The following is a 22,333-nucleotide window of genomic DNA, read 5'->3' as shown; positions in this document are numbered from 1 at the left end:
AAAGTCATTATAAACAAGGGCAGTGTGTATTTGTGTTGCACTCTGGCTGGATACTATAATGGCCTAGTTTACCTATAAATGGATTAAACTGTTGATTTCTGGCTGCAGCAGATTTTTTTCTTAACTTTAAAAACATCTGCATCCTAAAATCAACCTGTAGCAAGGGTAAATGTTGTGTCTAGGCTAAAGAATGAGTGCTAAATGTGTATTAACCTATTCATGTACAGCAACATTTAGTATAAAGCCTAATGGTTTTGCTTTCTAATGGGAGCTGGCTTAATGGTAACAACAAGAGGCCACTAGTTTCCTATAGAATTCTGGTAAATTCCATTAGAAACCCATTAAATGCATTAAGAATCAATCAGAGGTCACATATTAAACCATTACATTGTAAAAATCCAGCCATCAGTAGACGCCAAACCACAGTACTAGCAGGAACCAAAAAAAAGAAACGAGTTTAATGGGACAGCCTGGTACAATACATCCCTGCTAGAAGCACCAGCATAGGACAGCATGGATGCCGGCAACATCGGCTTATATTGTGTTCTGGGTGCTGGGATGCTGGGTAACCAGCTGAACCATCACCACGCCAGGATAAACCAGTATTAACCAGCTTGGACCTGCAAGAAATGCATGCTGGTCTATGTTGATGAGTCTAAGATCAGCATGACCAAATACCGATTGCGGACTAGAGGGACATACAGCCCTGGAACACTGGGGCCTGTGGAGCAGTGGAACTGGGTTCTCTGGATGGAGCTCTATCTCTGTGGTGAGCCGGAGTGATCCAGAACCGATCATCCAGCATCAGTACCTCACTACATCTCTTGTGGCTGAATGCAATCAAATCCTCACAGCAACGTTCCAACATCTAGTGTAAAGTTTCTCCAGAAGAGCAGACACTGTTATTGCAACAAATGTGGACAGGCTTCCTATTTAAGAGGAACTTCACCAATTTTTCAAAATTTCTACAAAACATAACCGTTGAGATATAAAAGTCATTCCGAGTGGTCCGGCGTGAAACCCTCCGCTCTAGAGAAACTTCAGAATCGTTTCGTAGTGGTGGTGACGGGAACCAGACGTCCGCCTCCAAAAGCTCCCTCACATGAAATGGTTATAAATACCCTACCTGGTGTCAGAGACATTGTTTCACGACAGTTTTGTGAGAACGTTTTGGCCTAAAATGTCTTGTTAAGCCATTTACTTGAATCCATTCGTGGCCGAGGGGTACATGCAAGGCGTTGTGAGACAAAATAGTCACCTAGAAGAGACGTGTAGGTTCGCCGGTGGATTTGGACAGTAAATAAAACGGCTGTGACTGTTTCTATCACCACCACTGTAAACAAACCTGAGTCTGTTTCTCTACAACGAACGATTTCTGGAAACTCCGGAATTCTGGAAAAGTCGGTGGAGTTCCCCTTTAATACTCTTGATTACCGAAGAAACACTCGCGCTCCAGCACAGCAGGCGGCGCCTTGCGGAGACGCCAAGTAAATAAGGACTACATTACCCACAGTCCCTAGCAAATTCCAATATGGCTTCACGGGTTACAGGACAGGGAAGAGGTCGTGTTAAATAGCAGATTTTTACTAGAATAAGTGAGCTTTTCTGTCAGTGTACGGAAGCATGAGGCTAGTTATCAGAGTGCTGAGACAGTTTGAGGGGAAAACGCGGCTCGGTCCGGTAGTTTGGCTCAGATCTGTGTCGGACAGTCCGCCTGTACGCAGTGATGTGAGCGATATTAAGGCGGTTAAAGGAGAGCAGAGCTGGCTGTGTGCGTCCTCTGCGCCTGTTTTACAGACAGTGCGGGGACACGTCGAGGTGAGAGAAAACTTCATCACAGAGGAAGAGGAGAATGCTCTTCTCAAAGAGCTAGAGCCAGGACTGAAGAAGAAGAGATATGAGTTCGACCACTGGGATGACGTACGTACCAGCATTCACAAACTGGACTTACGTTACTGATGACGCTGATCAGCCTGAGCATTACAGCCTCCTCCTTGTTTCTACGCTCACTGTCCACTCTATCAGCTCCACTTACTGTATAGGGTCACTTTGAAGTTCTACAGTTACAGACTGTAGTCCATCTGTTTCTCTGATACTTTGTTCCCCTGTTCTTGTTCTTCAGTGGTCAGGACCCCCGTGGACCCCCATGGACCCTCACAGAGCAGGTACTATTTGGGTGGTGGGTCATTCTCAGCGCTGCAGTGACACTGACGTGTTGGTGTGTGTTGCACTGGTCTGAGTAGATCAGACACAGCAGTGCTGCTGGAGTTCGCCTCAAGTTCATAATATAAGCAAGACACCGACAACAGAGTGATGTACAAATTAGTGTGTGTTGTGCTGGTACGAGTAGATGGGACACACAGTTTTTAAACACCGTGTGCACTCATACTCCACCCTGTTAGACACTCCTACCTTGTCGGTCCACCTTGTAGATGTAAAGTCAGGGACGACAGCTCATCTGCTGCTGCACAGTTTGTGTTTGTCGTCCTCTAGTCAGCTGTTGGCTGGATATTTTTGGTTGGACTATTCTCAGTCCAGCAGTGACACTGATGGTGTTTACACAGGTGCAACACCGCTGTGTCTGATCCACTCGTGCCAGCACAACACACACTAACACACCACCACCATGTCAGTGTAACTGCAGTGCTGAGAATGATCCACCACCCAAATAGTACCTGCTATGTGAGGGCTCCTGAGGGTCCTGACCACTGAAGAACAAAAGGGGGTAACAGAGTATCAGAGAAACAGATGCTAAAAATACTACAAAATACTAAAATACATTAAATAAATTGGCCATTTTTATACATTTTCAAAACTATTTGATTATAACATTTTATATTAACATTAATATAATAATAAATCCATCATGATGAAGAGTGAATAGAGGATAAATAACCGATTGTCATCTAGGTGAGCAATTATACAGTTTCCAAAGATCAAGATCACGGAGATAGAAATGAAAATAATGAAATATTAAAAATAAGAACACCTGAATAAACTTCGTTTTTCTTTAGTTTTTACGGCACACTGAATGCTAGTGAAGACACAAGCATGCTTTCCCTTAAAGGGCCCATATTCTACATTTTCCTGATGGTTATTCGTTTATCCTACAGCCCACCTATGAGGTTCATCTGGGTTTATGTATCAAAACCAGGCATAATTCCTTATTAAACATCCGTTTCCGACCTCTTCTTATCTCTCAGAATTAAACAGGCTGGTTTTGCTGCTGTGTCATTAAGACTGAATATACAAATAAGCTCTGTTATGATTGGCTGGCCTAGATTATGGAAACACTCCTTACAATAGGAAGCTATATGGAATCGTGCATTTCATGACATCAAAAAAGAAAGTTAAAAAAAAAATAATAATAATTTTGCAGCTTAGTTTCTGTATATGGACAGGTACAGTACGGAACGGTACATTTTATACAATTAATATTTAAACGTTTATATTTACATGCTACATCAAAAATGATAAGGGCCCATAAATTGTATTGGAGCTTTTAAAACAGTTCCACATCAGAGACACCTGGTGGACAAATGGAGGAAGTGCAGCTGTAAATCTACTCTGTCCTTGGAGGATGCTGCAGGTTTTAGGCTAAATGGTCCATATCTGTCCTTTTTTTTTTTAAACAAACATGTAATGTGTTTCTAAAGTAATAATAGTAATTAGTAAAATAAACGTGAATTTGGGGTTTTAGAAGTAAAAAAAAAAACCAACATGTTGGGGCTATATTGAGAATAGATCACAGCTATGGAATGTAAAGTAAAAGCACTCAAATCTAGACCTGGAAAGTTTCATGAAGAGTGTGGAGCTTCTGCTGTCGAAAGAGTATTCCAAGAAGATTCCAAGACTAACCATTTTATTAAACAGTAGGCCATAGGTTATCATTTCATAATTATTAGACAGCATTATAATCTGAAGTTATAGCTCTGGGTTCTAAAAACAGCTGTTGGTTTTGAGCTATTATTGGTCGGTTTCTGTGAATTAAACTCACTTAACTTAAGAGACTTTGTAAAAAAAAAAAAAAAAGTTTGCAATGCCCATGGTATTTTACATTAAACCACCCAGTTCACTCTAGGCTTAGGCTTAATCTATGAACATTATTGTAGAATTAGAATGTTATAATAATATATTCTGCATCATTAGTCATTTTCACCTTTGCTTGATCTCTTCGCCCAGGCCATTCATGGTTACAGGGAGACGGAGCGGCTGCAGTGGGGGAGTGCATGCGCTGCATTGTTGGGCCGTGTTAGAGCCGTTGCTTTTCCAGAAGGAAGTCCTCTGCTGGGGCCTGTGCATGTCTTGGACCTCGACAAGGCTGGCTACATCAAACCTCATGTGGACAGTGTAAAGGTATGGCTTTCCATTCCAACTACTTTTGTTGGCCAGACGTGATTTGCCCAGTCCTGCAAGCTTAAATGAAATATAACATATTAGAAGAAAGAAAGAAAAAAAAAACTAAATGTATGCAAATAATATCATGAAAACAAGAAGATGAATTTCATTGAGAAGAAAGTACAAATAAGGAAAACATTTACTTATTTGTCCTTATTGGTAATGACAAACAAAGCTTTCCAAAGGCTTTTAACAACAGTGCACATTACTGACACCTGGTGGTGAAAAGCACGAACAGCAGCTATGCATCTACTGTGGGGGATGATTCAGGATAAGAATCCAAGTCTTTATTTTTGAAAGCATGTCACAGGTTTCCAAGCTACTGCAGGTAATTATTGACATAAAGATGACACTGGGGTGTGTTAGCTGAATCAAAATGATATCATCTTAGAGGCTTATGATAGTTTACAGCTGGCTTTATAGCAAATCTGATAAACTCATGCATAATCTTATTGACTTATTTACGTTTTCCTAGCTTTCTACTCATTTTTTCATAGTGTTCTGGGCTTCATATACAACATATAAATCAGGATTTAAGTGATCAGCATTGGCTTAAAATTAGTGCAACCTGCACTGGTTCGCTTCTGTTAAATCAGTTCCCAAAGCTGTTGTGTGACTGTGTGCCGAACCACACTTTGGATGTTGTGTGTTTTTTGTGGGAAAGCCGTCGACGCATGGCTTCAAAGTAAAGTGGGTCGCTTCATTCCAGAGCTTCGGTATCAAAAGTGACATCATTAGTGCTTTAATTAGTGTTTACAAATGTTTTGTTAGGAATAATCTTCGTAGATTTTAGTAGTCATTTACACTCTTAAAATTAAAGATGACAAAAATGTTTTTTTTTTTAAGTGGTGCCATAGAAGCGCCTTACAGTAGACGGTCCTCCAAAGAACCTATTTTGCAAAAGTGCATGTGTAAAAACCCGTTTTTTTTTGGATGTTTAAACAACCTCACACTCCTCCACAGTGTAAGAGATAAAACTAGATTCATGCCAAGAACCATTGTAGAGCCTTTCTTTTTAACGGTGTGGTTGTGATTAAGAAAAAGATCATGCCAAGGGTTCTTTGTGTGTTCAGGGGTCTATATAGAATCATTTTCTTTACTAAAGAACCCTTGAAGAACCATCTTTACCTCTTTATTGTCTCTGCAGTTCTGTGGAAGCACCATTGCTGGGCTCAGCCTGTTGTCTGACAGTGTCATGCGGTTGGTCCGAGAGGAGAGCCCAGTGGATTGGGTGGATTTGCTGTTAAGTCGCCGTTCTCTTTACATCCTGAGGTAAAAAAAATGAACAGACAGGGCATTATGTAAAGTGTTTTTTGGTTAAAAAAAAAAAAAAAGAGTGTTCCTCCTTACCCAAAACACAGCTGATCAGCCGAGATGTGTCTGGCGTCTGAGGTTTGCTTCTTCTTTTTCGCTGGAACTAACAAGCAGTTCAGACTTGAATCTCTTAAAAGGCCAAAATTTTTATACTTTCTTTTAATATTCCTTGCAATATTTGTGTGGGTTTATATACCAAAAACAATGACAGTTTCTTTTTCAAACGACCATTTTTCCAGCAACACTTTATCACTTAGAATTAAAGAGGCTAACACAAAAGGTTTCTGCTTTTTTTCTGGTGGAAGGGGTTGGCAGTATTCAAGCACGTTTGCTACGGTGTTCAGGGCTTCTTTGCTTTCATTTGCTTTAACTTTGCAGTTGTAAAACTGCTGTATTAAAGCAACAAAACACTCGAGGTTCTGTGACTCGATCCTGGCTGTGATGTTATTTGCGATAACTGACTCTCTCAAATACTACAGCTCAATTGTGATTTTTTATATATATATATATATATATATAGTGCTGGCCAAAAGTATTGACACCCCTGCAATTCTGTCAGATAATACTCAATTTCTTCCTGAAAATGATTGCAATCACAAATGCTTTGGTATTAATATCTTCATTTATTTTGCTTGCAATGAAAAAACACAAAAGAGAATGGAAAAAAAAGTCAAATCAATTATTATTTTACACAAAACTCCAAAAATGGGCCGGACAAAAGTATTGACACCCTCAGCCTAATACTTGGTAGCACAACCTTTAAACAAAATAACTGCGAACAACCGCTTCCGGTAACCGTCAATGAGTTTCTTACAATGCCCTGCTGGAATTTTAGACCATTCTTCTTTGGCAAACTGCTCCAGGTCCCTGAGATTTGAAGGGTGCCTTCTCCAAACTGCCATTTTGAGATCTCTCCACAGGTGTTCTATGGGATTCAGGTCTGGACTCATTGCTGGCCACTTTAGAAGTCTCCAGTGCTTTCTCTCAAACCATTTTCTAGTGCTTTTTGAAGTGTGTTTTGGGTCATTGTCCTGCTGGAAGACCCATGACCTCTGAGGGAGACCCAGCTTTCTCACACTGGGCCCTACATTATGCTGCAAAATTTGTTGGTAGTCTTCAGACTTCATAATGCCATGCACACGGTCAAGCAGTCCAGTGCCAGAGGCAGCAAAGCAACCCCAAAACATCAGGGAACCTCAGCCGTGTTTGACTGTAGGGACCGTGTTCTTTTCTTTGAAGGCCTTGTTTTTTTTCCTGTAAACTCTATGTTGATGCCTTTTCCCAAAAAGCTCTACTTTTGTCTCATCTGACCAGAGAACATTCTTCCAAAATGTTTTTGGCTTTCTCAGGTAAGTTTTGGCAAACTCCAGCCTGGCTTTTTTATGTCTCTGGGTCAGAAGTGGGGTCTTCCTGGGTATCCTACCATAGAGTCCCTTTTCATTCAGACGCCGACGGATAGTACGGGTTGACACTGTTGTACCCTCGGACTGCAGGGCAGCTTGAACTTGTTTGGATGTTAGTCGAGGTTCTTTATCCACCATCCGCACAATCTTTCGTTGAAATCTCTCGTCAACTTTTCTTTCCCGTCCACATCTAGGGAGGTTAGCCACAGTGCCATGGGCTTTAAACTTCTTGATGACACTGCGCACGGTAGACACAGGAACATTCAGGTCTTTGGAGATGGACTTGTAGCCTTGAGATTGTCCATGCTTCCTCACAATTTTGCTTCTCAAGTCCTCAGACAGTTCTTTGGTCTTCTTTCTTTTCTCCATGCTCAATGTGGTACACACAAGGACACAGGACAGAGGTTGAGCCAGCTTTAATCCATTTTAACTGGCTGCACGTGTGATTTAGTTGTTGCCACCACCTGTTATGTGCCACAGGTAAGTAACAGGTGCTGTTAATTACACAAATTAGAGAAGCATCACATGATTTTTCAAAGGGTGCCAATACTTTTGTCCACCCCCTTTTTTATGTTTGGTGTGGAATTATATCCAATTTGGCTTTTTGAGGTTTTCCATTGAAGACTAATTAAATGAACATTTTAATATCAAAGCATTTGTGATTGCAATCATTTTCTGGGAGAAATTGAGCATTATCTGACAGAATTGCAGGGGTGTCAATACTTTTGGCGAGCATTGTATATACTGCTCAAAAAAATAAAGGGAACACTTAAACAACACAATATAACTCCAAGTAAATCAAACTTCTGTGAAATCAAACTGTCCACTTAGGAAGCAACACTGACAATCAGTTTCACAGCTGTTGTGTAAATGGAACAGACAACAGGTGGAAATTATTGGCAATTAGCAAGACACACTCAATAAAGGAGTGGTTCTGCAGGTGGGACCACAGACCACTTCTCAGTACCTTTCTGCTTTCTGGCTGATGTTTTGGTCACTTTTGAGTGTTGGTGGTGCTTTCACACTCGTGGTAGCATGAGACGGACTCTACAACCCACACAAGTGGCTCAGGTAGTGCAGCTCATCCAGGATGGCACATCAATGCAAGCTGTGGCAAGAAGGTTTGCTGTGTCCGTCAGCGTAGTGTCCAGAGGCTGGAGGCACTACCAGGAGACAGGCCAGTATACCAGGAGACAGGCCAGTACACCAGGAGACATGGAGGAGGCCGTAGGAGGGCAACAACCCAGCAGCAGATGAAGGCATTGAAGCTATGGACTGGCCCGCCCGTTCCCCAGACCTGAATCCGATTGAGCACATCTGGGACATCATGTCTCACTCCATCCACCAACGCCATGTTGCACCACAGACTGTCCAGGAGTTGGCAGATGCTTTAGTCCAGGTCTGGGAGGAGATCCCTCAGGAGACCATCCGCCACCTCATCAGGAGCATGTCCAGGCATTGTAGGGAGGTCATACAGGCACGTGGAAGCCACACACAATACTGAGCCTCATTTTGACTTGTTTTAAGGACATTACATCAAAGTTGGATCAGCCTGTCGTGTGTTTTTCCACTTTAATTTTGTGTGTGACTCCAAATCCAGGCCTCCATTAGTTAATACATTTGATTTCCATTGATGATTTTTGTGTGAATTTGTTGTCAGCACATTCAACTTTGTACAGAACAAAGTATTCAATGAGAATATTTCATTCATTCAGATCTAGGATGTGTTATTGGAGTGTTCCCTTTATTTTTTTGAGCAGTGTATATGTAAGGTAATGTACATACATACACACTATGGCAAATGGCCAGTCGCTTTATAAATACAAATAAATTTGCCACTGCTTTACGTCAAAAGTAGTTCCAGCTCTGAATTTATTTTAAATGTTGCTTATATATTCTAAATGTTGTCCTTCTCACCTTTACAGGGATGAAGCACGCTTTAAATTCACACATGAGATCCTGAAGGATGACTATTCTTTTTTCTCAGGACAGAGGGTCCCTCGCCATCGTCGTATCTCTGTTATTTGCAGGAACCTTCCTGTTTAGATATTCAGGTGGAGGACTTTAAGGAGCAACACTGGTTTGGGAGGCATTAGGTGGATCCCACTTTCTCTGGCTTATATTTAAAAGTTTTGTCATTATTATAGGCCCCTTTTTCAAGACTGTGCCGTAAGTTCGTACTCAGAGTACTACAAAAACACTTTGATACAATGTGACTTGCAAAGACGTGGATGTGTGAGGCGTGATCTTCAGTGGTGGACAAAGTATAAAAATCTTGTACTTGCTTGGGTGCAACACATGGCACCTTAATAGAAATTGGTTATCAAACATAACTATACTTCAAAACATTTACTCTTAATACTGCTTCTACCACCAGTGGGCGCTGTTAGAACACTTTAGAACAACCTTGGCAGTTGTGGTGTGTGCAGTATGCTGTTATTGACTATCTGTACCCACTCAAAATTGCAGATAACGGAGGATAAAAGGCTTCTTTAAATAAAAAGGCCAAAGTGACCTGTTGTTTGCATAAAGGTGAACCCTCATTCATTTATAGTTTAAAGCTCAGAATGATATTTACTGATCTTAATTTGTCGTCTTTATCAGTCAGCATTAAACCTGTCAGCTTAATATGTTCGTATTTATCATATAAAACGGTTCATGTTTGCCTTTTTTATTAATGTGTTATAACTCCTTATTGATGCTTTTTAAAGTGTTTATGACCCAACTAATAACCATCAACAAGCTCATTTTAAACCTTTCATAAACCCTTTATAAGGGTAGTCTTACTTTAAAGTGGTACCCACTACAGCTACAAGCAGTGTTTCAGCCCACACTGCTTTAGAATGAGGCACAATACAGGGCAACCAAGCAGGACATGTCATTTTTCAGTTTTATCAAATGTTATACATAGACCTCAGGGGAAAATATGATATGGGCCCTTTAAATCCTGCAGGTGAAAACGAACCAGTCATACTGCTTGACGGTCGATTGTACAAATAAATATGACAGAAAGTGTCCTTGCACATACAGCTGATCTTTGTATTGGTCTAGTGATGCCCCACCCCACGTCATACTAAAAGGACAGCAGCTTTTTGAGGAAGGAATTTTGGAAGTAGAAGCATTTTTCCCTAAGAAAAATCAGGACAATCTCACACCATTCTTTGATTTTCCACTGTAGCTACAAAACCAAAATGTGACGTGGTGGCAAGTAGCCTGGTTAAATGTTCAGACTGCACTGGTAAACTCCAGAACTTCCACTATATGGCCACTATTGGTGGAGGAGGGATAATGGGTCTGGGACAGTTTGTCAGGGTTTGGGCCCTTAGCTCCAGTAAAGGATAACGGGAATACTACAGCATACCAATACATTTTAGATATTAATGCCCTTGGGTTTAAAATGGGTTGTCTAAAAGTCTTGCATAGATGATGGCCAGGTGTCCACATACTTTTGGATATATATATTGTATATTAAATTGTGGTTTAAAATCCAAAACATACATGCGTATCTGACATTTGACTCTCCAGTTAAATATGCCATCAAAGATAAACACAAAACATACTTTATTACAATTTTGTAACGGTGTATGGAAAACATCACTTATTGAACTAAAAGTCAATCTTAAATCAATAAAATAACAGACGGTTTAATCCTGTAGCCTGGCTGTGCTCAGTCAGTCCATCTGAACACTCTACAGGAAGTCAAAACACCTCACACACTAAAGACGTGGCTCAGAAACACCTCAATACTCAGTGGAAAATGGTAATCAAAAACTCATCTTTTCCTCTCTTGTACATGTTCATTCAATCACTGCGCACATTTGTGCTTTCTCTTCTTCTAAGACACAACCAACTCGTCAACTAATCATCAAGCCCAGGTAAGTAATTTTAAACGTGCAGTTTCCAAGAATGGCTGAGAAGCACACAGATCCAGCATTCCCCAACAAACAGCAATAGAACCAGGTGTATGGTTGGTGTGTCATACTCATGTTATTGTTGTGAAGTCTGTAGACGGGTTCCCTCCCTAACTGAAACAAAATAAAGCCCGTAGGATACGGTCCCATCATTCCCCAACAAACAACATTTTAATGCTGGCAGGTCTGAATAAAACCTGATAATCCAAACAGACCAGTGTGAACAGGGGAAGAACATTCCCAGAACAATCCCAGAAATGAATGAAACCGTGTTCTCCGAAACACCGGTTTGAATGGTCACATCTGTGTGAGACTGCTGCCTCTACAGCAGGCTTTCCCATTCACTCTGTTCTAGAATGTTCCCCACCAATTCACACTGTTCTAGAATGTTCTACCTCCACTCATTATGATGTAAATTATTCTCCCCATTCACCGTGTTCTAGAATTTTCCCCACCTATTCACAATGTTCTATGATGCTCTCCACCCATTCACACTGTTCTGCAGTAGAACGTTCTCCCTGATTCAGGCGTGGTTTATTGGTTATTCGGGAATGGTATAAAGTCAGCTGTCACCATGGAGAACAGTGTGCTGTGGGGTGTATTTTACAAAGTATTCCCGCAAAAAGCTGGACAATTTAAAGTCAAATCAGTCCAATAGGAATGTCTCATAACTTCTTATTGGACAGACTTAAGTTATCTGGCTAAGCTAGTAAAATACTTTCATGGGGTTAAGGCCTACTGCTAACATTAGCATCTTGATGTTTGCTGGATGGATGCTGGGTGAGGACACACTGGCCTTGATCAGGGTGCCTGTTTTACTCTGTGAGGTAGAAATGCATCTTGTCATTGATGTTCTTTCTCTCTGGGTTGAGTTTCTTGAGGATTTGGGCAAGCACGTTGACTGTCTGCTCGCTGCTAAGGCCGGTGCGCTTGGTCTGGAACTTCTTCAGCAGGTCTTTGGTGGTCATGGGCTTCCTGATCAGGTACCGCCGCACTGCATCCTCCGTCAGCTGCACATCACTAAAACAAAGAGAGACAAGGAGGGTCAAATGGAGGAAAGATGCTACTTTCAGTTGCTTTTGGAATTAGTAGTAACTGATTTAAAAAAAAATCAGAAATAAGAAAAAATTGTGTGGGCATTTGGGATCTCAATTCTCCAACTCAGTCTTATATTTTCTTCCTTAAAAAGTGTTCACACAGCTATTTGAGGTAAAAAGAAAAAACAAACAAAAAAAGGTCATTAAAAGGAGGTCATTATTTTAAAAGCGGATGTAAACTATGACAATTTACTGTTAATAGTACCAACAAATACACTACATTGGCAAAAGTATTCGGTCGTCTGCCTTCACACGCATATGAAATTGAGTGACAGTACATTCTTAATCCATAGGGTTTAATATGATGTTGGTCCACCCTTTGCAGCTATAACAGCGTCAGCTCTTCTGGGAAGGCTTTCCACAAGGTTTAGGAGTGTGTTTATGGGAATTTTCTTCCAGAAGCGCATTTGAGGGGTCATCCATCGAATTGCCAAACGGAGAAGTGTTATTGGTCACTCCAGAGAACACGTCTCCACTGCTCTAGAGTCCAGTGGCGGCGCTTTACACCACTGCATTCCACACTTTGCATTGCGCTTGGTGATGTAAGGCTTGGATGCAGCTGCTCGGCCATGGAAACCCATTCCATGAAACTCTCTATGCTGTTCTTGAGCTGATCTGAAGTCTGGAGATCTGTAGTGATTGACTTTGTAGAAAGTTGATGACCTCTGTGCACTATGCCCCTCAGCATCCGCTGACCCCGCCCTGTCATTTTATGTGGCTGAGTTGCTGTCGTTCCCAATCGCTTCCACTTTGTTATAATCCCACTGACAGTTGACTGTGGAATATTTAGTAGTGAGGAAATTTCACGACTGGACTTGCTGCACAGGTGGCGTCCGATCACGGTACCACGCTGGAACTCACTGAGCTCCTGAGAGCGACCCATTCTTTCACTAATGTCTGTAGAAGCAGACTGCAGGCCTAGGGGCTCGGCTTTATACACCTGTGGCCAAGGAAGTGATTGGAACACCTGAATTCAATGATTTGGATGGGTGACTGAAAACTTTTGGCAATACAGTATATCTCCTGTGTTTAGTTATATCATACATAAAGACACTAAAGAGTCTGCTTAAATTTTTTTTTTTGCCACTTGAGACATGCAGCATAAACTCGCTTTACTGGTATGAAAAAACATCTGATTAAGAAAAACAAAAACAACAACAAACAAAAAAAAAAAACAGTTCAACATCATATTAACAGATGTGTTACGTGAACAATAACAATAAAATATGGTGCAGCACAGAATAGCAGTGAATAACAGTACAAACATAACACAATACATACTAACAAACAACTCAAAAACAACAGTGTGGATACCATTATCAGTGCACACTGATAATAGTAATGATCATAATAATAATAATAATAACAACAATAATCATTTTTGTCACCCAGACCCACCTGGAGCTAGGTGTAGATTTGCCAGATGCTGGCTGAGGGGTGCTCTTCCCTGAGGGGCTCTGAGAGCTGGGCTCCATCTTCAGCCTTTTGGCAGCTGGAGTGTCTGAACTGGATGTGGCAGCCTGCCGCTTACCTGAGGCATCACAACACCACAGAGGAGAAGAGTGGACCCAGAAAAAGAATGAACGGAGTGAGAAGAACATGAATGCAACAAGGAATCATACCATGATCAAATTATTTTGAAAGCAGTATGGAGGGGTATTGTTAGCATTATGTCAATGCAAGTTCTCTTATCGGTTCTATTTTTTATTTTGGGTAAATCCCTTACCTACCACCCCGTGCGGATTTGTATATTGTCTTTCTCTTGAAATGTATTAGCTTGACCTTATGCTTTTAGCCCAGTTTCTCTCTACTACTTACTAACAGCTGACCACAGTGTAGGAGTGGGTACCTTTTCTTTTGGCCCATCTTTTTTCCTGTTTTTGACCAAGACAGGGAGACGGGAAAGTTTTTTTTTTTTTTAAACTTAGGACCTCTCGCACCCGAAGCCAGAATCATACCCCTAGACTGCCTTGGACAGCAGGAATGTGGAGGGGCCCTGAGTCTGAAGCCTTGCCAGAGCTTCTGTCTTGCACTGTATTATAAAATATCAGCACGTCACAGGGGGGCATCCATAAAGGGCATCCATAGTGTACCTTGTTCCAGTTTGCTGGCAGCAGCACGCAATGTGTTGGAGGTTGCTGCATTGTCAATTGAGGGCGTTCCTGGACGGCTTCCTGTTCTGGAACTTCCAGCGGACCCTCGACCTCCACGCTTAGGAGGGGTACGCTTCTTCTGCACGTGGAGAAAATGGAAACAGTCACTCCTCCTGTTTGTCTTTTTTTTTCTTCATTGTTTTTCTTGTCATCTTTCATGCCTTCTATATTTTCTACATTTAAGTAATCTCCCTGAACTAAAAAGTTGCATGCATCATTTCTTGGTTGTGATACTTGGTTAAGCATCCAAGTGCCAGAAGACAACGCTGATCCTGTCAAGTAAGCATTACAACTGTCTTCGCCATTTTAGTCCACTCTTCCAATAACTGTGTTTCAAGCAGAATAAAACACTGACAATCTCAGGTTCCAGGGTGAAAACTAAAGAGTGTCTGTATGCGACTGGTTCAACAAGCATAATGGAACAATGAGAACAATGATGACTGACCAGCAAAATCACCAAACCTCAATGCCAGTTCTCTATTTGGAATAGCAGGCGAAATACAGAAACAGACCAAATTTGCACCCAGTTTGTGGAAGAATGGACAATCTTAAAAGACTAGTGTAACGCTTATCCAACAGGATTGATGCTGTTGTTAATGCAAGAAGATGCATAATCAAGCATAACCAACAAGACAGGTACTACATTACTGCCATGAAAAGTGCAGAGGCTGTCTCTCCCTCGATGTCGCTGTCCTCTGAGCTGTCGGACTCTCCGCTGCTCTCTAACAATAACAACAGCACACAGTCACCCAAAGGTTTTTTACAACAGCGACAATACACTCTAAAGCAAAAACTGTCTAACAAAAGAAGCAAGAGTGTTCAGCACCTTTCTCTTTCTTTTTCTTTTTCTCTGTCTGTACCGGTGTCTTCTTTCCTTCCTCCTCCTCCTCTTCCTCTTTGCCTTCTTCTTCATTCTTGTTCTCTTCCTCACTCTCCTCTTCACTCTCTGATGCCTCATCGATCCCTAAACAGGAAAAGAGCTTTTTCTTCACAAGTAGCATAATGTCGAGTGCACGGGATGTGCATGTGACTAATGAGAATCTGTTAAGTGTCAATGAACAGATAATCAGTTGAAACAAAGGGGAAAAAAGCTGCCCTTAAAGCACCACTACGTAAAATTTGTTTACTAAAACTGAAGTAGAATTACAGTGTCAGGTGGGAAAAACCCCACTAAAATACAGTGTTTGTGCGCTGCTGTGAGTCACCCTATAAAGCCTGAAATATGACAATAGTAAATGATTCCATCACATCCTTGGATGATACGTCCTTCACCAAGTTCTCTTTGAATAAGTGAGTGAAATTTCAGTATTCGGCAACTGGCACCTCATACAGATAAAGAATTTGACAAGGTTTAGAGTTTAGGAGCAGCCTCTGTTCAGACAGGGAGGCCACAGAGCTCCACCAACGGCACGAATGCTTGTTTAAAAATAAGAAAACATTTTTTAGTGCAAAAACAGCAAGTTGCATGGGGACCAATCTGGCACAAGATCAACACTTTACATAATTTTTCACAGCAGGATTTAGGGATCAGTAGTGTGTGCAGTGCAGCGATCATGTAGTGTACACTAGGCATAAAGTGTTCATGTTTAAATTTAAGATCTACTTCACACTTTAATCCCTGACCTTTAGGAACATCGTCTCCTTTATTGGGCTTCGCCTTCTCTGGCTCCTCTTCTTCAGAACTGCAACAGAAGCAAAATCAATGAGACCCTGTAGGTTCAGACATAAAGTCGAGTAGTAATGGGGTATATTTAAAGTTTTTTGTAATAAATTTAGCAAAACGTCAAAGGCAAACTGTTAAATCAAAAGTGATTGTCAAATCGAGAATTTTATTGTTACTGGTGTCCCGTTGCCACACGATCCTCAGTGCTGTTACCTGCTCTCATCTGACATGTAGTCCACTTCCAGACCTTCAAAGTCACCATCATCGCTGTCTTCCAGTCCCTCCTGATCACTGCCCTTCCTCTTCTTCTTCTTTTTAGCCTTGGCCTTTGAACTTATATCCTTTTTGCTTTTTGACTTGCCTTCTCCATCTGCCAAGATTACAATGAAACAAAGACACCAGCATGAATAAGGACTTTCTGACACGATTTTGAATAAGCGTGCATGGATTTGACAGGCCGAATGGTTCAGAATAAAATGTGCAATCACCCCCGAAAAGTTCATTACCCGGAGGTCAATGTTACACCACAAGGTGTAATGGCTCCCTTCAGTTTGCGAGGAGATGCGACCCCTGAGCAGAAATCGTTCTGCGGGCTCCACTTTAATAAGAGTGAAATCTCATAACTGTGCAACATTATTTTTGTCAGCAGTGAATCTCCAACAGCTCAGAGCATTTGGTGTTGGTTCCACAGCACTGGATGACCTCCGAAATTGCACTGAAAGAGCCAGGCAGATTCATACTAGGTCTCAACACTACATCACTTAAATTAAAGAAACACCCCAGGTAAAACTAATCCAGTTCAAACAGGGCTTTAGTTAGCCAAGAATGCTATGACCAATAGGACCTCCCCCACTCTCTTTATCACCTTCGCCTCCGCTGCTGTCACTCTCATCACTGCTCATCTCCAGATCATCTTCAAGATCATGGATACGCAGGTCTCCTCCTTTGCCACCTTTCTTCTTCTTTTTCTTCCCACCCTTTTCTCCTGCCACCTCCTCCTCCTCTTCCCCATGCTCTTGCTCCCTTAGACGCCGCTGGAGCATGATACTGAAGTGGTTCACTACTTTATTTCTCCTAAACACATTCACAAACATATTATACATAAATAATTTGTAGCTCATTATTTTAGACACAACAGTGTACAAATAAAAAATATAAACAAGTCGGAAAGCAGTGCATGCATCCAATCATTGTATACATTTACCATCCAGCAGGTTGCATTACTCCCAGAAACACTGCTTTAAAGCTTCTGAACAGTCGTGTATGTATACCTGACGAACTCACCTGCCCCACTCCTCCTCAGCCTCTTCAGCCGTGAGGGTGCGGTGTTTAGCCTGTGGTGTGAAGTTGTACCAGCCATGCACAGGAAAAGCCTCAAAAGCTCCATCAGCACACTGAGTGAAGATGTAGTAGGAGGCATTCTCTGTCACGCCTCCTTTCTTCAGGCCCTTAAACCTAAATATCGTGTCACAGAGTCAGTAAAGATTGGTGGATTTAATAGAAATTGGGGGAAAAAAAAACATTAAAACTTACTCTGTTGGTTTTTAAATAATTAATTCACTTTTAGTTGAAAATAAGAAGACTTAGGAATGTTTTATAAGTACCGTCTCCCAGCTTTGCCATTGACTTTCAGGAGCCATGGCTGGTCCTCAACCTTGAACTCCTTGGTGATGATGCCATACTTCTTCCTACGCGCCTCCTCTCTCTGTTTCTTTCCAAACTCGCTGCCAGCGCCTGCCTCAGGGGTTTCCTCCTCGCCATACATCCGCCGGTTACTCATGTCTCGCTCCATCCGTGCCTAATCACGGCACAAAAGAACAGCATAAGTACAGTGGATGGACACAGACAAAAAACTTTGCTAATATCAGTGCGAAAAAGGGGCCAAAATAAAATAAGGCATTAAATACATTTTTGGCACACCAAGGGGCAATAACCGCCACAGTTAAACAGTACCTAAAGATGGATGAGCTCGGGAGGGTGGGGCAATCGCTATCACCCCAATGGTTTTTAATAAATCTTCGTTTTCAAAGCAACACGTGACTGTTTTTGGTACTAAATCACGCTTGTGGCCAGTGAAAATTTGTTAAACCTGTTTGCCCCCATTTACATTCATAGTTTTATAAGCACAGTAACTGTGATTAAAAGAGGTTGGAACGTGGTCGTGTTAAAATTCATTTGCACTGTTTTTGGTACATATACCTGTTTAAACATAAAAAGTATACCTCAAGGTAAAAGCAACGAAAATGGACATTTTAAAACAAGGGGTGCCCAATCTTGGAAATTCTAGATCCAACAAACGAGTGAGACTGAGGGCCTCCATTAGACTAAAGAGACTAAAGGCCTCCATTAACTGTATCAGATGTGTTAGATTAGGGTTGGAGCTAAACTGCAGAGTAGTAGATCTCCAGGACCAGGACTGGGCACCCCTACTTCAAACCAAGCCTGCTTACCTGTGTCCATGTGGAACAGTTGACTTTATCACCTGCATTGAAAGCCATTATGTTGTACCTCTTACTAGTATTCCTGTTGGACACAAAAGAGGGCACAGTCTCTCTGAACTGGATACAAACTCAGTCATCTTTACATTGGATTTCTGTTTGCCTTTGAGCTTTTACATCTACCCGTCAACATCCAGCTTGAAAGCTGTGGTAAGACGCATTATAATACCAGGATTGAGGTCTTAGGGATACACTTACTTGGGAACTCTGACAATGTACTCCGTTCCAGTGGAGCTACTGTTCCCCTAAAACACAAGTGTGAAGACAAATTAAATTCCCTGTTTAAACTGAATGTAATATGTCAGTGACTGCTGTTAATTAAATAAAGAGGCAGGCAGAGCAATAGTTAACTATAATAGTCCTGTCAGCTCAGCGTACCAACGTACAAGAGAGAAACTGAAAGAACCGCACAAAAATCGTACCACACGAAAAGCTTTTTGCAGGCCTTAAAGGTGAATTCCACCAATTTCTCAAAACTTCTGTATAATCCAGTGGTTCAGAATGGTTTGGTGTGAAGGGTTTCATTTGCAGAGAAACTTACTAACTCAGACTTCTTCACAGTGGTGGTGACAGAAACAAGGGGTCCAGATGTCGACAACACAAGTACAGACATGTTATTTACCCTCTAAACCCACCTGTGAAGCCTCATGTGTCTCCTGAGCTTATTTTGTGTAAAGTAATGCTGATGACAGTAAAATAATGAGCAATCTGAAAAAAGGGGGTTACTTGTTTGACTCGGAACACCCTTAATGCATCCCTCCACTATTATTCTACTTCTTTTGGCTGCTCCCTTTTGGGGTCGCCACATCATCTGCCTCCATCTTGCCCTATCCACTGCCACACCAACCATCTCCATGTCCACCTTCACTACATCCATAAACCTTCTCTGAGGTCTACCTCTTCTCCTTCTACCCGGCAGCTCCATCTCCAACATTCTTTGCCCAATATATCCACTATTCCTCCTCAACACATGTCCAAACCATCTCAACCTGGCCTCTCTGGCTTTACCTCCAAACTGCTCCACCTTCACTGTCCCTCTGATCTGCTCATTTCTAATCTTGTCCAGCCTCATCACTACCAACGAAAATCTCAGCATCTTCATCTCCGCCGCCTCCAGCTCAGCCTCCTGTCTTTTAGACAGAGCCACAGTCTCCAAACCATACATCATAGCAGGACGCACTACTGTCTTGTAAACCTTCCCTTTCACTCTTGCTGCTATCCTTCTGTCACACATCAGCCCTGACACCCGTCTCCACCCACTCCATCCTGCCTGCACCCTCTTCTTCACCTCTTTTCTACACTGTCCATTGCTCTGGATGGTTGACCCAAGATATTTGAAGTCATCCACCTTTACGACCTCTACTCCTTGCATCTTCACCTTTCCACCTGCCTCCCTCTCATTCACACACATGCATCCCTCCACTATTAATGAATTAAAATATTTTAATTGATTAAAATACGTTTTAGACCCAAACTTTATCACAAACCTATCGCAAAACAGTGCATCAGACACCAGGCAGTGTATTAACACCCACTTCATGTAATATCTGTTTGAGAGGGAGCTTCTAGAGTAGTTCAGATCTTCAGACGTCTGGTTCCTATCGCCACCACTGTGGACAATTCTGCCTCGTAAGTTCCTCTAGGACAGAGTATTTGATACCAAACCTCTCTGAATGATTTTCTTGACCCGTGAAGCTCCCCTTAAATAAATTCCACGTTACCAGCGAAGTCATGACTGTAGACCTCCTGCCGTCCTTCACTTCACAGAAAGTCCAGTCTGGAATCTTCAGCTGAGGAAAGAGGAGGTGGAACTCATGCACGTGGTTCACTTAAACGAATTAGACATGACAGTGAAGGACACCAGTTAACGAGCTCGGAAACCCCAGCTAAGGGTTGTCTCTTTGAAGGGCCAAAGAGACTGGAATTGGCTTTCTGATCTAATTTTCCCCGTTCCACCTTAAATGGTGCAGCGGTTACATTCTGGCGCCTCAGGCACTATTTAAGGTGGAACGGGGAAATTCGAACAAAAAGCTGGAGGATAAGAAGCTAAATAAAGCTTCGTCGTCACAGGCGAGGCAGAGGCAGCCTTAGCAGACGAGACACCAGCATACATTGCATATTTAAAATGAATCCGAGCAAAATAATCTCATCTACAGAGAATCCCTGCTAACCTCGTTAGCTAGGTTAACTCAGCAAACGGCTAAACGACGCTACCTACTCTAGAAAAAACAAACAAGAGGCTGGCGTTCAACACAACAATATTAAAAAAGCAAGTCACAAAACGGCCATTTGAAACTAAACTAAATGAAATTAAACTAAACTAAACTACATGAGAGAAACCAGCACAACACAAACCGTGTTAGCGCTCTTTCCTCGGCTGCCGGTGGGTTGGCAATGCTGCAGTGCCGCCTAGTGGCCCGGAGCCTCTCAACGGTGACCGGCATTACGATTCAAGAAGAATTATTTTTCAGCTTTAAGATTAAAGACTTAAATTACTTTGGCATTAATCATTTTGAATATATCAGTGTCGATTTTATTGTATTGTCCTGCCTTCCGCCCGATGACCGCTGGGATAGACTCCAGCACCCCCCCCCACGACCCTGAGGGAGATTTTATTGTATTTTATTACTTTATTACTTTACACTAAGGTGACATTGTGATTATTTTTTTTAATAACGAATAGTCATGAATTAATACAGTATATTGAGGAGAGGAGTTAAGTTTCTCATAACTCGTGTCCTCAATATAGTTAAAGACGGCCTCAGTACAGAAGTCTCTGGCCTAAATATAGTGATTTGTGGCTCCAGTATAGTAATTTGCTTCCTCAATATTAAAATTTGTTGTCTCAATATAGTAAATTATGGCCTCAGTATAGTAATTTGTCGCATCAATATAATAATTTGTGGCCTCAATATAGTAATTTGTTGCCTCCATATAGTAAATTATGGCTTCAGTATAGTAGATTGTGGCCTCAATACAGTAATTTGAGGCCCAAAATATAGTAATTTGTGACCTCAGTATAGTAATTTGTGGCCTCAGTATAGTAATTTGTGGCCTCAGTATAGTAATTTGTGGGCTCAATTAGTAATTTAAAACTATAAAAATAACCCCAATATTATAATTCGTGGCATCGATATAGTGAATTGCCTTAATGTAGTAATTTGCCTCAGTATAGTAATTTGTGGCTTCAATAGTAATTCACGACCACTGTATATTTTGTGGCCTCAATGTAGTAAATTGTGGCCTAAATATAGTAATTAGTGGCCTCAGTATGGTGTCACGTCAGTATTACAATTGTTTAACATCAATACAGTAAATTATGGCCTCAATATATTAATTTGTTTCCATGCCTTTTCAAAAAATAATCACCATGTCACCTTAGGGGCTTCTGTACTTTATCACCTGTCTGTCTACACATTCCCAGCTCGTAGCTCATCTGGCTCAGTTCCTACTTTGCTGTTGGCTCAGTTGGCAGAGTGTCGGCTGTGGACAGAAACAACACGGCTAGATTTAGTTTTCTCAAAAATTGGTGTTCGTTGTCAAAATCTTTATAGGTAGCTTCCTACATAAAACTGTGGGCAGGATAGTTTGATAGCCTAAGTCACCTTGTCTTGAGTAGTAATACTGGACAACACAACAGATTGTCCAAAATACTTGAAATAAGGCTGAATTAAAATTAAAAACACAAGTTACTACCCCATAGTAACGATATGAACATACTGGCTGGGCGGATAGCACAACTTGTTAGACTATGGCCCGGTTCTCGGTTTGGCTAGAACTTCTGGAAAATTCTCCGGCTCAGGTTCCCATAGCAACGGAGCAAAAAAGCGCGGAACGCCACGGAAAGGAAAGCCGCTATCAAGGCCTCCACAGCTTCTCTGAGGTAAAGATAATTT

At 41.6% G+C, this 22,333-nt stretch overlaps 2 protein-coding genes across 3 annotated transcripts; one reads left to right on the top strand and one right to left on the bottom strand.

Moving 5' to 3' along the window:
* The first annotated feature begins 1,525 nt into the window (after positions 1-1,525).
* alkbh7 (alkB homolog 7) lies at positions 1,526-9,767 on the top strand. Its single transcript, XM_017721968.1, has 4 exons — positions 1,526-1,920; positions 4,183-4,356; positions 5,546-5,670; positions 9,041-9,767. Exons 1-4 carry the CDS (start codon positions 1,624-1,626, stop codon positions 9,159-9,161), a joined length of 717 nt encoding a protein of 238 aa, XP_017577457.1. The 5' UTR covers positions 1,526-1,623; the 3' UTR covers positions 9,162-9,767.
* An 892-nt stretch (positions 9,768-10,659) lies between these two features.
* Positions 10,660-20,878, bottom strand: gtf2f1 (general transcription factor IIF, polypeptide 1). 2 transcript variants are annotated; one of them, XM_017721967.1, is made up of 14 exons: positions 20,793-20,878; positions 20,159-20,227; positions 18,636-18,682; positions 18,390-18,462; positions 17,544-17,737; positions 17,224-17,394; positions 16,805-17,013; positions 16,153-16,309; positions 15,900-15,958; positions 15,103-15,240; positions 14,925-14,998; positions 14,217-14,355; positions 13,522-13,654; positions 10,660-12,046 (listed from the first exon to the last, which is right to left on the bottom strand). In XM_017721967.1, exons 2-14 carry the CDS (start codon positions 20,168-20,170, stop codon positions 11,842-11,844), a joined length of 1,611 nt encoding a protein of 536 aa, XP_017577456.1. In that variant the 5' UTR covers positions 20,171-20,227; positions 20,793-20,878; the 3' UTR covers positions 10,660-11,841. The 2 variants fall into 2 exon arrangements, with proteins under 2 accessions (XP_017577456.1, XP_037400701.1); XM_037544804.1 differs by having other exon boundaries at positions 14,928-14,998.
* Positions 20,879-22,333: the final 1,455 nt, after the last annotated feature.

This window comes from Pygocentrus nattereri, chromosome 14 (genome assembly GCF_015220715.1).
Source record: "Pygocentrus nattereri isolate fPygNat1 chromosome 14, fPygNat1.pri, whole genome shotgun sequence".
Classification (NCBI taxonomy): domain Eukaryota; kingdom Metazoa; phylum Chordata; class Actinopteri; order Characiformes; family Serrasalmidae; genus Pygocentrus; species Pygocentrus nattereri.
The sequence above is the reverse complement of the archived record's forward strand: the minus strand, read 5'-3'. Positions and strand labels throughout refer to the sequence as shown.

Excerpts from the sequence above, each read along its gene's own strand:
- alkbh7 (XM_017721968.1), top strand. The coding sequence starts at position 1,624 with ATGAGGCTAGTTATCAGAGTGCTGAGACAGTTTGAGGGGAAAACGCGG. Across the intron at positions 1,921-4,182 it reads AGTTCGACCACTGGGATGAC|GCCATTCATGGTTACAGGGA; the intron begins GTACGTACCAGC and ends CTCTTCGCCCAG. Across the intron at positions 4,357-5,545 it reads CTCATGTGGACAGTGTAAAG|TTCTGTGGAAGCACCATTGC; the intron begins GTATGGCTTTCC and ends TTGTCTCTGCAG.
- gtf2f1 (XM_017721967.1), bottom strand. Across the intron at positions 18,463-18,635 it reads TACATTGTCAGAGTTCCCAA|GAATACTAGTAAGAGGTACA; the intron begins GTAAGTGTATCC and ends TGTGTCCAACAG. Across the intron at positions 13,655-14,216 it reads TGCCAGCAAACTGGAACAAG|GTAAGCGGCAGGCTGCCACA; the intron begins GTACACTATGGA and ends GTGATGCCTCAG.